At 44.1% G+C, this 15,906-nt stretch overlaps 7 protein-coding genes and 1 non-coding gene across 8 annotated transcripts; 4 read left to right on the top strand and 4 right to left on the bottom strand. All coding sequences in view use genetic code 12, as the record gives it.

Annotated features, from left to right (window-relative positions):
* Positions 1 to 311: 311 nt before the first annotated feature.
* On the bottom strand, positions 312 to 1,910 carry CXQ85_001796 (uncharacterized protein; the record flags this gene model as incomplete). The annotated part of the gene is made up of 1 exon (XM_025485492.1): positions 312 to 1,910. The coding sequence occupies one exon, from the start codon at positions 1,908 to 1,910 to the stop codon at positions 312 to 314; it is 1,599 nt and encodes a 532-aa protein (XP_025340957.1).
* A 2,413-nt stretch (positions 1,911 to 4,323) lies between these two features.
* Positions 4,324 to 6,270, top strand: GUT2 (glycerol-3-phosphate dehydrogenase; the record flags this gene model as incomplete). The annotated part of the gene is made up of 1 exon (XM_025485491.1): positions 4,324 to 6,270. One exon carries the CDS (start codon positions 4,324 to 4,326, stop codon positions 6,268 to 6,270), a length of 1,947 nt encoding a protein of 648 aa, XP_025340956.1.
* Positions 6,271 to 6,538: 268 nt separating this feature from the next.
* HAL22 (Hal22p) lies at positions 6,539 to 7,639 on the top strand (the record flags this gene model as incomplete). Its single annotated transcript, XM_025485490.1, has 1 exon — positions 6,539 to 7,639. One exon carries the CDS (start codon positions 6,539 to 6,541, stop codon positions 7,637 to 7,639), a length of 1,101 nt encoding a protein of 366 aa, XP_025340955.1.
* Positions 7,640 to 7,668: 29 nt separating this feature from the next.
* Positions 7,669 to 9,246, bottom strand: CXQ85_001793 (tyrosine--tRNA ligase; the record flags this gene model as incomplete). The annotated part of the gene is made up of 1 exon (XM_025485489.1): positions 7,669 to 9,246. The coding sequence occupies one exon, from the start codon at positions 9,244 to 9,246 to the stop codon at positions 7,669 to 7,671; it is 1,578 nt and encodes a 525-aa protein (XP_025340954.1).
* A 270-nt stretch (positions 9,247 to 9,516) lies between these two features.
* Positions 9,517 to 12,069, top strand: CXQ85_001792 (RNA helicase; the record flags this gene model as incomplete). The annotated part of the gene is made up of 1 exon (XM_025485488.1): positions 9,517 to 12,069. The coding sequence occupies one exon, from the start codon at positions 9,517 to 9,519 to the stop codon at positions 12,067 to 12,069; it is 2,553 nt and encodes an 850-aa protein (XP_025340953.1).
* Positions 12,070 to 12,545: 476 nt separating this feature from the next.
* CXQ85_001791 (peptide-N4-(N-acetyl-beta-glucosaminyl)asparagine amidase) lies at positions 12,546 to 13,643 on the bottom strand (the record flags this gene model as incomplete). Its single annotated transcript, XM_025485487.1, has 1 exon — positions 12,546 to 13,643. One exon carries the CDS (start codon positions 13,641 to 13,643, stop codon positions 12,546 to 12,548), a length of 1,098 nt encoding a protein of 365 aa, XP_025340952.1.
* Positions 13,644 to 13,752: 109 nt separating this feature from the next.
* Positions 13,753 to 13,834, bottom strand: CXQ85_001790. Its single transcript has one exon. It is a non-coding gene; the product is annotated as a tRNA-Ser (tRNA).
* A 236-nt stretch (positions 13,835 to 14,070) lies between these two features.
* Positions 14,071 to 15,720, top strand: ALG6 (dolichyl-P-Glc:Man(9)GlcNAc(2)-PP-dolichol alpha-1,3-glucosyltransferase; the record flags this gene model as incomplete). Its single annotated transcript, XM_025485486.1, has 1 exon — positions 14,071 to 15,720. One exon carries the CDS (start codon positions 14,071 to 14,073, stop codon positions 15,718 to 15,720), a length of 1,650 nt encoding a protein of 549 aa, XP_025340951.1.
* Between the last annotated feature and the right edge of the window lie 186 nt (positions 15,721 to 15,906).

Raw genomic sequence — 15,906 nt, 5'->3', positions numbered from 1 at the left:
GACTCAATAGTGTTACTATGTGCCAAGCCCCGCTTACAGCACACATATATTAGGCGCACTGTAAGTGACTTTGTATGCAATTAGGTCATGACTATTGTGTGAAACGGTTCACGTTGGTGATAATAGAGGTGAAAGCAAGATTACAAGAGCGACAAAAAACTCATAATTATGTCTCTTTCTTATCATTGCTGAAGTAAATGAACTTGTATATTAGATTTGCCTGGTTCCTATCGGTAGATTGGCCACAGTGCTTATTGCGCGGTAATCAACGCATAATTAGGAACTCGTTTTGCAACCTTTGCTATGCTCTACTACTCCTCTCCATCTTCGTCTTCGTCACTTTCACCACCAAGATACTCCACCATGATATTGTCTCCCAGCTTTAATTCGTTGTATTCTTCAATGGTCTGTTGGCTGCATGGTAAAACAGCTTTAGGGAAAGGCTTGAACAACTCGAAATTGAAGTCGAACTGCTTGCAGAACTCCTCAATTGTCAACTCAGACTCTTCAACCTCACCCTCTTCAGGCTGCTGGAATAGCTGCGTTTCAACGAATAAGTATAAAGCTACCACTGGAACTGCTTTTGGGAATTTTTGAATCACACGGCGGCCATCTGGAATCTTTAACGATACTCTGACCAGCTCCTTGGGAGCTATGCTTTTAATTTGCTCTTCGAACCAGTTGCTTTTGATCAAGGTGTGAATGAATCTTGTTCTTATCTCTTCTAATTCTTTCTTCAGCTGCTCCTCTTCTTGCTTTCTTTGCTTTTCTTGTTTCTTCTCTCTATCTTGCGCAAGTGATTCCAAGTACGCTTCGTCTTGCTTCTCCTTAAGAAGTCGACTCAATTCCATTTCTTGTTTATCATAACGCTTTGAGACAAGCTGTGGATTGTAATGGGTGACGCTCTTTTTCAAGTTACGGATGACTTTATCCACAAGCTGCTGGTTTTCATCTTCACTATCGTACAAAAGATTAGATTTGTAAATAATCGACATGGATGACATCACCTGTGGATTTCTTGTAACATTTCCAAGAAGCATTACGTATGGAAGCCTTCTCACTCTGTAAGTTTGGGCCACCTCGAAGGCCTCAGGATTTTTGTTAATGTTCGCCACGTAGATCTCATGGTCCGGGCATTCCTCTAATAGCAGTTTCAAATGAGGGGATTGGAGGAGATTGCGGACAAATGCAATGGATGAATCGTCCACCAAGATGGTTGTAAGAAACTTGAAGTCCTTTTGACTCTCCTCGTGGCACTTGTTAAACTCAGCGGTCCTTATGTGGAGCTCTTCACGATTGATTCCTTCTGCATTGCTAACGACATCATAATCTTCATCATATTTGTCCCAGTTAAACAGGCTCGGAAGAGTCTTGTATAGTGGGGACGTGTTCCATCCTAACATGAACTTTAAGAAAGAAAAGAGCATAGAAAATGCCCGGGGTATGATTAAAAGTATGATCCATAGGATGGAAGGCTTGCGAGAAGAAGTATCCAGAGGAGAACTGCTTTCTCCAGCCTTTTCGTTGTTTGCAAATGCTTTTTTAGACATATGAATACCTAGATCGAACTGCCAGTGATTACTCACCTTTGGAGCCTTGGGTAGTTTTGGCAACAAATCGTCTAAAGCAAACTCATCATGAAGATTCCGATGCACAGCTGCCGACTCAAAGCGCTCGAATCCTGAGGCCAGCAGGTCCAGCGGTATAGGTTCCTCTATTGGACTAGGGTTTCTTTGCACGTTATCTAGACCATTCTCAAAGTATGAAAGAACAGCATTGTTCAAGTTGAAGCTATGGTTTTGAAGCAAGATAACGCTCTTATCAGCCTTGTCTTCGTCATCAAGCGATACGTTCGTGATTGCCACAAACTCGTCGAGCACACTTCGCTGTTCGTCAGATAAAGAGTCCATGATAGTAGGAGGTGGTGAGGTCGTATCTGGATATTGTATGTTCTACGTCACAAGACTGCATGTGAGGAGACCTCCAACCCAACGGAATATAGAAAGTATAGGCATTAGTATGACGAAAGCGCAAAAGGCAGAATCTGGAAATAAGGGTGAAATGGATCTTCTTTCAGGAACCTTAGATTCGAAAATTTGTGATTGTTTCGTTGTATTTGTCGTTAGACAGTGGCTGCGAAACCGGAGCTAGTGTAGAAAAGCTCCGGAAATAGACTAAAACCATGTCGAAGTGATCGACAACTTAATGATCTGGCGCCAAATTGTGATAAGTGGAATTCGGAAGATACGAAACTAGATCTGCTGAAGGATTCTTTGTTTTGTTGACTCTCACCTTGAAGTCTACCTCCATACTGTAATCTATAAGTGGAGAACAAGTGAGAATCTCAGTACAGTATTAAGGCGAGCTCCCCTTATCTAAGATCACCAGTATGTCTCTTCAGCAGAGACTGCCTTTCCCAAGCAAAGCATATTTCCTACAGCGTGCAATTTGCGAATCCTTGGCACATCATTCTAAATCTACCTTTTAGTCTAGTACGCACATTCCATACCCTCATGGCTCTGTCTGTGGCGCTGAACTTCCACAAAGTTAGTCTAATTGAATCACAGCCCACTTCCCCCGGTCGCCTCGTATTTCCTCCCTGATTTACTTTTTTTTTTTTTTTGTTGCCATGAAAATCTTATACTTACTTTCTTTTCTCTTTTACTTTTTTTTTTTTCAATCCTAAACTCTAAACTCCCGCCCGATTCTTATCTTTCTCAAGAGAATCGCAATTTTGCAACCAAACCGCGAAAGGGGCACCGTGCCCACTCTGGTGTACCACAAAGCAAGCAAACCACAAAAGTACTACAGATAATTGGACAAACAAGCAATTATACTTTACCCCATTTTCAGTCTCCGCTTTGAAGCAACACATTCTACGAGAAACAAACTTTTTAAAAGAAGAAATAAATATAAAGTTAAAACAACAAGGACATCCGTAGCCCGTGTCCAGTAAGCTTTCCAGGATTTTCCTTATTTTTCCGGTGGCAGCCAGGTGCAGCCAATTCTTTTTATTTTTTTTCTGTTTTTTTCGCAGCCAAGCGAACACGCTCCCAGAGAAGCATAACGGTTTAATACGGGTGGAACTTGTGAAAAAGTAGTCTTTCTGCACCAGCCCTAATAACCGACGTAGCGAAAAAAAAAAAAAAAAACCAGCAAAGAAAAGCAAACCCCACGAGCCCCGTCAACTACCAAAAATATCATCGTCTCACTCCATATTGTCCCATATTCATGGGCCCGCCTCACACGGTACGAGCGGCGGGCGCTGGTGCCGGCTTTTTTTTCGTTCGCACCCACTGGATTTTTCCACCCTCCACACCTCCAAAGACTCACCCAGGCTTGTTATCTACGACTTCTGAGTGGCCTAAGAACCCTTTCCCTGTACCCCAGATGCACTGGAGCACTGCCGCTGCCAGATTAGCAGCACACACGGGTCGCAATCACATGATAGTGTGCGGATCAATGGCTATGGCATGTCTAGGCATCCCCAGGGCTCCGTTGGTGCGACCTATACCGAGGAACGAAATTAGATACCAAACCAGTGCACTAGTAGCCCCAGACACCACACCATTCGAAACAAAACAAAAGGCAACCTTCTCACCAACAGAATGATATCAATGCAAATCAATAAAAACCGTTGGCTTTCTTCTGCCCCTCTTTTCAACTACATCCCCCGCCATACGGCTGTCTCGCTTGTGCTTTGTCCCGCTCATACGGTTAGCGCGACCGGAAAAACGACCATAACGTTTGCTTCACACAATGCTTTTTTCCCTGCCTGTCTGCCTGCGTGCTCCCCCCGAAAAGCCCCATGGCACCAGCTCACTGCCAGTGGGCGCGAGCATATGCCCAGCCGCCGTACAGCTAGCGCATCCTCGGGGCCACCAATGGTAATTTGCAGCCGATGTCTCAGGCAAAGTCCAATTAGGATTCATAGGAACACCACCAATTTCTAGACGGTCACGCAACGGGCAGAGCATAGAGGGACCACCGGCCAAATCTCTTTCTTTTCGATTGTCTTCGGAGGGTCTGATCCGGAACTGGGGGCCCACGCGATTTGCAGCACCGGTTTTTCCCTCTACCGGGCCTGACCGCCGTTTGCTTAATTTTTTTTTTTTCGGTCGCTCTCTGCCTGCCTGTTTGTTAGTGTGCTGCTGCTGCTGCTGCTTTGTGCTGCCCCACTACCCTCGACTTTTCACGTCACCATTGCTGTACATTTTTTTTTTCTTCTTCTTCTTTTCTTTCCTTCTAAATACTTCGTGTTACCCAAAAAGCAACCACTCTTTTTTTTGTTGTTGTCATTAACTCAAAGTAGGGCCAACTAGAATGTCTCGCTTCTTCAAGTCAACATTCTTCAAGACCGCCGCCGCCTCTGCCTCGGTGGTCGGCGCCGGCGTCGTCTACCTTGATTTCGTCAAGACCCCAAACCCTTCAAACTACAAGAACTCCTATGAGCCTCTTCGTAAGAAGCTCGATACTCCTCCCTCGAGAGATGAGCTCTTGAAGACCGTCAAGAAGACTGAAAAATTCGACGTGTTGATCGTTGGCGGTGGTGCTACCGGTACCGGTACCGCCGTGGACGCTGCCACCCGTGGTCTCAATGTTTGTCTCTTGGAAAGAGATGACTTTGCTTCTGGTACTTCCTCGAAGTCTACCAAGATGGCTCACGGTGGTGTCAGATACTTGGAAAAGGCTATCTTCCAGCTTTCCAAGGACCAGTTGGATTTGGTCATTGAGGCCTTGAACGAAAGAGGTAACATGCTTAGAACCGCTCCTCACTTGTGTTCCGTGCTCCCTATCATGATTCCCGTCTACAAGTGGTGGCAGGTTCCTTACTTCTTCGTTGGCTGCAAAATGTACGACTGGTTTGCCGGTCACCAGAACTTGAGATCTTCTACCGTGTTTTCCGCTGAAACTTTTGGTGCTATTGCTCCTATGATTGACACTGCTAACATTAAGGCTGCTTGTGTTTACCACGATGGTACTTTTAACGATGCTAGATTTAACGCTACTTTGGCTGTCACCGCTGTCGACCACGGTGCGACTATCTTGAACTACATGGATGTCAAGCAGTTGATCAAGGAAGATGGTAAGTTGGTTGGTGCCCTTGCTGTTGACAAGGAAACCGGTGAAGAATACAGAATCAAGGCTACCGCTACTGTTAACGCTACTGGTCCTTTTGCTGATAAACTCTTGGAAATGGATGCTGACCCTCAGGGCTTGCCTCCTCAGCAGGAGCAGGCCCCAAGAATGGTTGTTCCATCCTCTGGTGTCCACATTGTTTTGCCTGAATACTACGGTCCTTCCTCTATGGGTTTGTTGGATCCTTCCACTTCTGATGGCAGAGTCATGTTCTTCTTGCCATGGCAAGGTAAGGTTCTCGCTGGTACCACTGATACTCCATTGAAGAATGTTCCATACAACCCAGTTCCAACCGAAGAGGAAATTACTGACATTTTGGGTGAATTGCAAAAGTACATTGTGTTCCCTGTTGACAGAGAGGATGTTTTGTCTGCCTGGTCTGGTATCAGACCATTGGTTCGTGATCCTGCCAAGATTCCAAAGGGTAAGGAGAACGCTGGTACCCAGGGCTTGGTCCGTTCCCACTTGATCACTATCTCTGACTCTGGTTTGCTCACCATTTCTGGTGGTAAATGGACCACCTACAGAGAGATGGCCCAGGAAACCGTTGACACTTTGGTCAAGAAGTACGACTTTGGCGGTAAGAACTTGAAGCCTTGTCAGACTAACAACATCTTGCTTGCTGGTGGTGAGGACTATTCTAAGAACTACTCTGCCCGTTTGATCCACGAGTACAAGATTCCATTGAAGTTGGCTAAGCACTTGAGTCACAACTACGGTTCCAGAGCTGCCCTCATTTTGGAGTTGTACCAGCAGAACGACTACAACAAATTGCCAATTACTTTGGCTGCCACTCACGAATTCCTTCCTAACTCAGAAGAAAACACTGAAGGTACTATTTTGTCCTACCAGTCTTTCGACGAGCCATTCACTATTGCTGAGTTGAAGTACTCCTTGAAGTACGAGTACATCAGACACCCTCTTGACTTCTTGGCCAGAAGAACCAGATTGGCTTTCTTGAACGCCAGAGAAGCCTTGAGTGCCGTTGACGGTGTTGTTTCCATCATGAAGGCCGAATTCAACTGGGATGATGAGACCACGAAGAGATTATCCGACGAGACCAAGGAGTACATCAGCCTGATGGGTGTCTCCTCTCACAAGTTCAACGTGAAAGACTTCGTTGTCCAGTAATCAAGCTTAATGCCCCACGACCAAGGCAATAATGCCTATTTATTAGATTCAATAGATAAAGATACATTCTAATCCTATCGCAGGAAGTGGGTGCAAATCATGTCCTGTAGCTGGGCTATACATCTACTACATAAAAATGTTCAATAAGCCTCACGTGCACGCACGCCTGGCAAATGGTATGAATAGAGTTAGATACCTTTTCTTTATCGTATTCGCCGTTGCAGCATTGTGGTTATCCCGTTTTATCAAAATAGCTCAGTCCCTGAAAATGGTTGCCTCAGATCACCCTTATGCGAAAGAATTGAAGATTGCTTCTCTTGCTGTCAAGAGGGCCTCCGTGCTCACTAAAGGACTCAGTGACTCCATTGTTGAAACCTCCAAGAGTGGAACTCAGATCAAGAATGACAAGTCTCCTGTGACTATTGGTGACTACGCCTCCCAAGCTTTAATTAATCATGCCATTAAGCTCAATTTCCCTTCAGATAACATTGTGGGTGAGGAAGACTCGAAGTCATTGAAGGATGGGTCTGAGGAGGCCAATGCACTTAGCAAAAGAATCTTGGATATCTTGAACGAGGTACAGCAAAAAACTCAAGCATCTTCAGATGAACTCGGAGAGCTTAAAGACTTGACCGAAGTTTACGAAAGCATTGACTTGGGTAACTATGAAGGTGGTTCTAAGGGCCGTTTCTGGGCTCTTGATCCAATCGATGGTACCAAAGGGTTCTTGAGAGGTGACCAGTTTGCCGTATGCTTGGCTCTTGTTGAAGACGGTAAGGTTGTTCTTGGAGTCATCGGCTGTCCAAATTTGCCTGAGCACATTACGCTGAATGAGATCCAATCTGGCAACAAGGGTGGCTTGTTTTCTGCTGTCACTGGCGTGGGAGCCTTCTATACTCCGCTTTTTGAAACTGACGAATTTACTCCTTTGAAGGATCAACAGCAGATTAATATGACGAGTGAAACATCACCCGCCACCTTGAGGGTTGTGGAGGGTGTAGAGAAGGGCCATTCTTCCCACTCGACTCAGTCACAGATTAAACAGCAATTGGGATTCGATGCTGATACAGTCGCAAGACAAACTATCAACTTGGACTCGCAGGTGAAGTACTGTGTTTTGGCAAAGGGTCAGGCCGACATTTACTTGCGTTTGCCTATTAGTGAAACCTACAGAGAGAAGATCTGGGATCATGCCGCTGGAAATGTTTTGCTTTATGAGAGTGGTGGTCAAGTTGGTGACGTTACTGGTGAGCCACTTGATTTCGGTAAGGGCAGACAGTTAGAGTCGAAGGGTGTCATTGCTGCCAACAAGGCCGTATTCTCAAAAGTTATCGATGCAGTAAATAAGGTGTTGAACACTGATGCTTAAACTATGTACAAAATATATCACCAGTCCCATCATTCCGTCACTTCTACGACGTAGTAGTTTTGCTTGCCTGATCTGATGAGGAACAACTTTCCATCAATCAAATGGTTCTCTTTATCGAAAAGTACCACATCGTCTGGATCAACAAATTGATCCCTATTAACGCCAAAGTAAATTCCACCGCCTTTAATCAAGTTCTTGGTTTCACTCTTCGACTTATTGAAAATTTTCGAGAGCAAAGTGCTCATTCTTATGTCGTCCGGATTTGGGAAAGAGCTGAGTTGAACTTTTTGTAAAATACCCGAATTCTTGAACTTTGAAATCAACTTGTCAGCCGTTATGTCGTCATCAAATGGCTGATCAGGGGTGGGGAATAAAAAGCTAGTAATATAAGCCATCTCATCACCGACTCCGGGTCCGTGAATCATATCCACAACTTCTCTAGCAAGCACACGCTGTGCAATTCTGTTACCAGGATCTTCTTGATGCTTTTTCAAGACCACGGAATCGATAGCCTTGGTTGGCAACAAGGTGAGGGCACGCAAGAGCTTACTCACGAGATCATCAGGAGAGTTGATGAAATATTGGTATAACTGATATGGTGTAGTTAATTTGCTGCTGATAAAAACAGCATTTCCTGCCGATTTGCCGAATTTCTCACCAGAGGATGTGGTCAACAAGGGAACAGTCATACCATAAGCTGAAAGTTCAGCACCGTCTTTACCAGCACCACCGAAGTGACGTTGGAGTCTAGAGATCAAGTCAACACCAGCCGTGATGTTACCCCATTGGTCATTGCCTCCAAGTTGAATGTTGACGCCTTCGTTCTTGAACAAATGCCAGAAATCATAGGCTTGCAAGACTTGGTAGGCAAATTCGTTAAAGCCGAGACCCAGCTGTGATTGTAAACGCGACAGAATGGAGTCTCTCGAAAGCATCTGAGAGATTCTAATATGAGTTCCATAAGTTGACAAGAAATCGAGGAAAGTAATCGATTTCCACCATGATGCGTTATTGGCACTGGAGATGTCACCAACTTCAGATGGTTCTATGTGTCTTGACTGAGCATATTTGACACCATTCTTCAAGAAGTTTTGCATCTGCTCTTGAATCTTCTCCACGTTAGTAGTCCTTTCCTTCTTGTCTAGCATCATTCTCTCAGTCTGTCTACCACTTGGATCTCCAACAGCACCTGTAGCACCACCAACAAGGCCCACAGCATCATGGCCTCTCAAAACAAAATGAAGAAGAACCATTAGAGGGAGCAAGTTACCCAAATGCAATGACTCGGCGGTTGGATCAGCACCACAGTAAAGCTTCATTTTCCTGCCATTGGCTTCGGTAAGCTTGTACAAGTCATCATTAGTGAGTGATTCCACAAGGCCTCTATTAAGCAAATGGCCAACCAAAGAACCTTCAAGGTCAGTCTTGTAATACTCTTGTTTCGTAAGTTCAGCCACCGAAGGAACAATGGAAATGGTCTCTGGAGGAGGTTCCACCGTAGGAATATCTGACTGAAATCTTTTACCAGCCTGGAGCCAGATATTTGTAGAGGACCTAAGGGGAGTCCTTGCTATCCTTGGGCCTCTTCTGTGGAGTAATCTGATCATGAGTTAGAGGTGAAATGTTCGCGATCTCAGTAAGTAGTATACTCGTAGGATAAGCAGCAGAGCGGGCTTTATCTCGGCAAATATTGATTTGGAAAAAAGGTTAAATCTAAGAAAATTCGAACAGACACAGATGCAATTTTATGAAATAAGAAGGTTTTCAACCCCTAGAATAACTCTTTTTGTGCATAATCTGCTCAGTGTGTAGCTCCACTATTCGCCTACCACATCGCGCATCTCATCTCTTCTATTATCAGCTTCCTCTACAGCACCATGTCTCCTGGACCAGCACCTGAAGGTTCCGATGGTTCTGGATCCAAGAAAAGAAAGAGGAAGAGATCGAAGAAGTCAACAGCGGAGCCTTTAGCTCAGGAAGCAGACGTTAGTACAACAAGAGTCAACAAGAAGACGAAGTTTGATGAGGATGAGTCTGCTCCACAACCTACGATAGCTGAAGTAAGTCCACCAGATGCTCACGAAGCTGCAGAGGAGACTGATCTAAAGCCAAAGGAGGCTCCTCAAGAGAAGCAAACGCCTAAAACACCAAAAGAGACAGTGCACAAGAAAGAGCATGTGCAGCTGAATGGTGCTGTTACGCAACAGAAACAAACCCCAAAAACTGAGACAAAACAACTCTCCGAAAACAAAAAGCCTTCGAAGAAACCTAAAAGAGCTGTTTTTTACGACGACCAAAGTGACGATGAAGATGACGACGAGAGCTCTGCATTCCAGACTCGCAGGTCTGTTTCTAGAGCTGCCCTTAATGAAAAGGCAAATGCATTATTAGAGGTCAGAAAGACTCTTCCAATCTACCACCATAAAGATAAAATCACAGATTACGTGAAAAATAACCAAGTTGTTGTCGTAATTGGTGAGACAGGTTCTGGTAAGTCCACCCAAATACCTCAGTTCTTGATGCCCCTCAACAAGAAGCGTATCGCCGTCACGCAACCTCGTCGAGTGGCTGCAGCTTCCTTGGCCACAAGAGTCAGTGAAGAATATGGTTGTCCATTAGGTGAAGAAATTGGATATCAAGTTCGTTTTTCTAATGTCACATCGCCAAGAACGAAGGTGAACTATCTTACTGATGGTATGTTGATCAGAGAGCTCATGTTAGATGATAAACTTTCGAAATATAGTACAATCGTTATTGATGAAGCGCATGAAAGAACTGTGCTCACAGATCTTACATTGGGTTTTTTGAAGCAGTTGATTCAAAGTGGAAGAAGGAAAGATCTTAAAGTGATCGTCATGTCTGCCACATTGAACGCTCAACTTTTCAGTAAATTCTTTGACCATGCACCAGTGTTATATGCGGAGGGAAGAATGTACCCTGTTTCTAAGCACTATCTTAGTGGCTCATCGGAGGATATCGTCGATACTATGGTTAGAACAGTCGTCCAGATCAACATGTCCGAAGAGGAAGGTGATTTCCTATGTTTTCTACCTGGCCAGGAGGAAATCGATAATTGTGTGACTATTTTGAATACTATAGCACCTGAGCTACCTAAAGAAGCACCAATGATTAATGCCCTACCACTCTACGCAGCATTGTCTCCAGCTCAACAGATCAAAATATTCGAGAAATTGGGTCCAAGAAAAAGAAAAGTCATTTTGGCAACCAATATTGCTGAAACATCCATCACAGTCAGCGGTGTAAAGTATGTCATTGACTCCGGTTTAAGGAAAGTGAAGGTATGGAGACACCTGCTTGGTTTATCCACTTTGCTTACTACCCCCATCTCTCAAGCCTCAGCAAAGCAAAGAGCTGGTCGTGCCGGTAGAGAAAGTGCTGGAAAGGTTTTCAGGCTTTATTCTGAAAAGCTTTTCCATAACAAGTTACCGAAGCAACAAGAATCTGAAATTGTTCGCAATGATATCATACTTCCTATTTTAACGTTGAAGAAGATGGGAATTCAGGACCTCTTAAATTGGACTTGGCTTGAACACCCAGGTAAAGAGGCAATTTTAGGAGCTCTTCATACCTTGCATTTCTTGGGAGCACTTGATGAAGCTGGCAGGATCACCTCGCTTGGTTACAAGATGGCAGTCTTGCCATTGCCCCCGTCTCTTTCTGCGGTTCTTATAGCAGCATTCAACAATGGCGTTCTTCAGGAGGTTATTGATATTGTTTCTTGTCTTTCTGTTGAAAACTTAATTCTTAATGTTACTGGAAATGGCGATCTTCGAGACGAAATTAACTATAAAAGAAGGCAGTATTGCCCATTGGGCGCCAAGCTGGGTGATTTGATTGCCTTGAAGGAATACTTTAACTACTTCAAAGAGCTCAATGACTCTAAGAATACAGCCGAATTGAAGGCTTGGTGCAAAGAGTTGTTCTTCAGCTACAAAGGCTTCAAGAATGTCATGAGAGTCCGGAAGCAGATCACCGATTACATGTTTTCTACAGTCAACCAAGATGATTCCATTTCTCAAACAGAAAAAGACCTGCAACTTCGAAGACTTCGAAGCCAACTCTCCATTAATCAACCGGACAATGGAAGTGATGATGAAGACGACTTTGGACAACTTTCGAAGTCAATGGACACTGACTCTATCCTCAAGTCTTTTGTGAAGGGATTTGCTTTGAACACTGCAATTGGAATGCCAGACAGATCATTCAGAACTTGTTCCACAGGCCAACTTATCAGCATTCATCCTTCCTCAAACTTATTTGGCAAGACTAACATCGATGCTATCATGTACATTGAGTTTGTGTACACTGCCAAAGCTTACGGAAGAAATTGTTCTGTTATAGAACTTTCATGGCTCCAAGAAGTTGCTCCCCAACTTTTGGGAAGCACTAAAGTCAGCATCAACGAATAGTTTAGAACTTTCATATATAATCATAGATCTCATATACATTTTGCAGCCATTCCTGGTGTACGGGTCCAACTTATGCTCAAAAGTGGTAACCTTGAAACGTTTCACGCATACACTTCATGTCTAAGAATGAGCCTCTCCCATTGATAGTGCCTGATGATGAATATTATGAGGAGGAGCAGCAGACTTCTTACTTGAGTCACGCTCAGATAGGCTATCTCATTTTAATATCGGTATGGGTGCTTTTCTTGGTCTCTATCAATTCGTTTTTTGAGATCTGGAGATTCGTGGTTTCACCGTTAGGGAAATACCCTGAGACCAATGGGTTACATGAACAGCTTGTGAATTTCTTCCTAGCTGTTGACTACTATGTTATGAGCATGTGGTGTCTTTACGTCGTTTTGTGGTGGTGGGCTTTACTATCATGGATTGGTCTCAAATTGTTCAGACAGTCCAAAGGTCTCCAAACGTAAGACCACTCAGGCGCCATCTTCACCGCGTGCCTTGGTCCATTCTGCGCTTCCTGTCTGTCTTCCTTGCGGTGTGCTTGTCTTGTCTGTGTGACGCTGATCAGTCTTTTGAAGTGTCAAAAGCTCTCTATTATGTATGAGTATGAGATCCTCATAGAGCTTGTCATACTTATCATCCTCGTGGTTGGGCTCTATGTTGTTATGCCAAAAGATGAGCATAAGACGAGCATTAAGGTACTTGATATATTTCAGTATCGTTTCTTCGCTCGACACGACACTCAGTTTTGGAATGCGCTTCTCCTCGTTGACAACGTACTTGTTACTTAAATCAACGATGTAGTGGTTACCGATTCCAATGACATAGCTCATTTGCTTTCCCCAGTTATTGCAATAGAGGGAAGGTTCATCAAACACGTTCTCACAGGGGTCTAAGTGCACCCATCTTTGCTGTTTTTGACTGTAGTACTCGCACCAGACGTGATCTTCCATATTCCAGATATAACGAAGTTGAGCGTCCGGTCCAAGAACGGCTTGAAGTACCAATAAGAAGCAATTGACCCATTCTCCACATCTTCCTCGTCTAGTCTCCAAAAGCTTGACAGGGTTGTTTATTCTGGGAAAGTCAACATCAATGTTACAGACATTGCAATGGTACTTTTCGATGTGACCAATTTCATCAGGATTGATTGCCGGAGGTCCAGCCATCCCGGTCAGTTCGATATTGTCGCCATCCTTACCACATTGTGGGCACTGCGGTTTGTTAACCCACTTGAAGAAGTCGTTTTTAAAGAATGCAAGTGTCTCCTGGACGAGGAGGTCTTCGTATCCCCAGATTTCGTCCTTCTGAGACTTCTCCCTCTGTTCTAGTCTTTCGAAGATCTTTCCTAAATCCACGGCGTCCAATGCTTTTTCTGTACTGCCCTCATCCCTATAACGATCCATCAGATGAACCAACGAAGTGATGGTGTTCGCTAACTGTGCATCTCTTCGATCTCTCAATCTAATGGGGCGTTTGCCGTCGAGCTTCTCGGCGTCTTCGAGGACACATTTTGCATAGCATGAAAGCAATCGTTTCCCTAGATTATTCCAATCAGATTCGACGCCCATGATACAAAGTCACAAAAAAAAAAATATGGAATGTAGTTGACACTACTTTGAGATCCTCCACTGAGATCTCTACATCGTATTATACACCGATCAGGCAAAAAATATATATCGACAACTGCAGGACTCGAACCTGCGCGGGCAAAGCCCAAAAGATTTCTAATCTTTCTCCTTAACCACTCGGACAAGTTGCCTAACTACGCAGGAGATAAATTGCGGGTTCTTCTCATCTGCTAAAGCCATATTTTCGCATTTTTTGTCAAATTAGATTGACTAGCCATATTTTATCTAGTTTTCCAGATACAATTGCAAACCCAGAATTTGCAAATTCGGCCGGAAAATCTGACTTTTTTGGATTTTCCTATTGATTACACGTGATATCAATACCGGCTCATAAGGTTTTTGAGACCCACTTCTTATTCAACCAGGTATGGCCAAACAATCAGCGAAAAAGAAGAAGGCTCCAGCGCCAAAGAAGCCAGCAGCCAAGGCAGACAATGAAGTCTCCTCATACAAGCAGAATCCATATATCCATACGCCATTGTATGATCTTTTGCATGTTTTCGAGAGAGCACCAGACCAGTGGGCAGCGAGGTACATTCTCATCTTGAGTGCTATAATCTTAAGAGGAGCAGTGGGCCTTGGGCCTTGGTCTGGGAAGGGTGAGAAGCCAATCAATGGTGACTTTGAAGCTCAGAGACATTGGATGGAAATCACCACCCACTTGCCAATTAACCAGTGGTACTTCTACGACTTGCAGTACTGGGGTCTTGACTATCCTCCTATCACAGCTTACCATCTGTGGCTATGTGGAGTAATTGGCAATGTCATTGATAGCAGATGGTTTGAACTAGATGCATCTAGAGGTATCGAAACCTCCGCTATAAAGACTTTCATGAGGTATACCAGTTTGATAAGTGAATTGGTTGTGCTCTTCCCTGCCATTCTCCAATTGGTCTCTCTTCTTGGAGGTAAGAAGCTTAAGCTTGGAAGAATGCATCAAATTGTCGTCATTGCTATGATAATTTACCAACCTCCATTGATTTTGATTGACCACGGCCACTTTCAGTTTAACTCGGTAATGCTTGGTTTCTTCCTATACTCCGTTTCCGAGTTGATCAAGGATAACTTGTTGATGGCTTCCGTTTGGTTTGTGGCATCTATTTTGTTCAAGCAGATGTCTCTCTACTACAGTCCATACATCTTCTTCTACATCTTGTCAAAGTTGTTCACCCCAAAGCCAAAGCTTGCACAGACAATTGCATCGTTCGATTTTGCTAAGTTCATAGCCGTTGGCGCTACGGTTGTAGCTTCGATTGCGGCAGTTCTTATCCCCTTCTTCATTGCAGCTCAAGATGCAGCTGAAGTTGAGAAGATGGTGAGGCAGATTGTCCTCCGCATGTTTCCATTCGAACGTGGGCTTTTCGAAGATAAGGTTGCCAACTTCTGGTGCGTAACAAACGTTATTTTCAAGTACAGAGAGCATTTTACTCCTGAACAACTCAAAATTCTCTCTCTTGGGTTGACAATTGTCTCAATACTCCCACCATGTTTGATCACTTTCTGGAAAAATATCACTCGCAAAACCAATAATCCCTTGATGTTGATCTATGGGTTCAGCGCTACTGCTTGGGGCTTTTACCTCTTCTCATTTCAGGTTCACGAAAAGACCGTTTTGGTGCCATTGATCCCATCTACCTTCTTGTTACTTCTGACTGATCCTAATATTGTTGGAATCATTCAATGGATAAACAACATTGGTAGCTTCAGCTTATTTCCACTTTTGAAGAAGGATGGCTTAGTTTTGCAGTATGCCACGCTTACTCTTCTCATGAACTGGTTCGTGGGAGGTTTCAGTCTTCCAAGCAAAAGCTTATTGTGGCCAACACAGCTGCCATTGATCGTGAAGTTTGTTATCATCGGAACTTATGCTGCTACTCTCTTCTATCATGTTGTTGAGTATTTCTTCGAGCCTCCTGCCAGCCTTCCTGATTTGTGGGTTATTCTCAATTGTGTCATTTCATTTGGGAGTTTCTCGTTTTTCTACTTATGGTTGATCTATCATTTGGTGAAGCTCTAAGTTATCGACATACCGGCAAGATAGCACCTGGCTTTATCTGCTTGGTGGATGAGAAAAGACCCCACTCTCCCTCCCACAGCTGGCCGTTGCCTTGGTATAATGCTCTCCAAGGTTCATCGAAAGCCTCAAAATAATACCAGTCATATAGGCCCTCCAACTGGTCGCGGGCCTCACATAGCCATGAGG

This window comes from Candidozyma haemuli, assembly GCF_002926055.2.
Source record: "Candidozyma haemuli strain B11899 chromosome Unknown C_2014730914, whole genome shotgun sequence".
Lineage (NCBI taxonomy): Eukaryota > Fungi > Ascomycota > Pichiomycetes > Serinales > Metschnikowiaceae > Candidozyma > Candidozyma haemuli.
The sequence above is the reverse complement of the archived record's forward strand: the minus strand, read 5'-3'. Positions and strand labels throughout refer to the sequence as shown.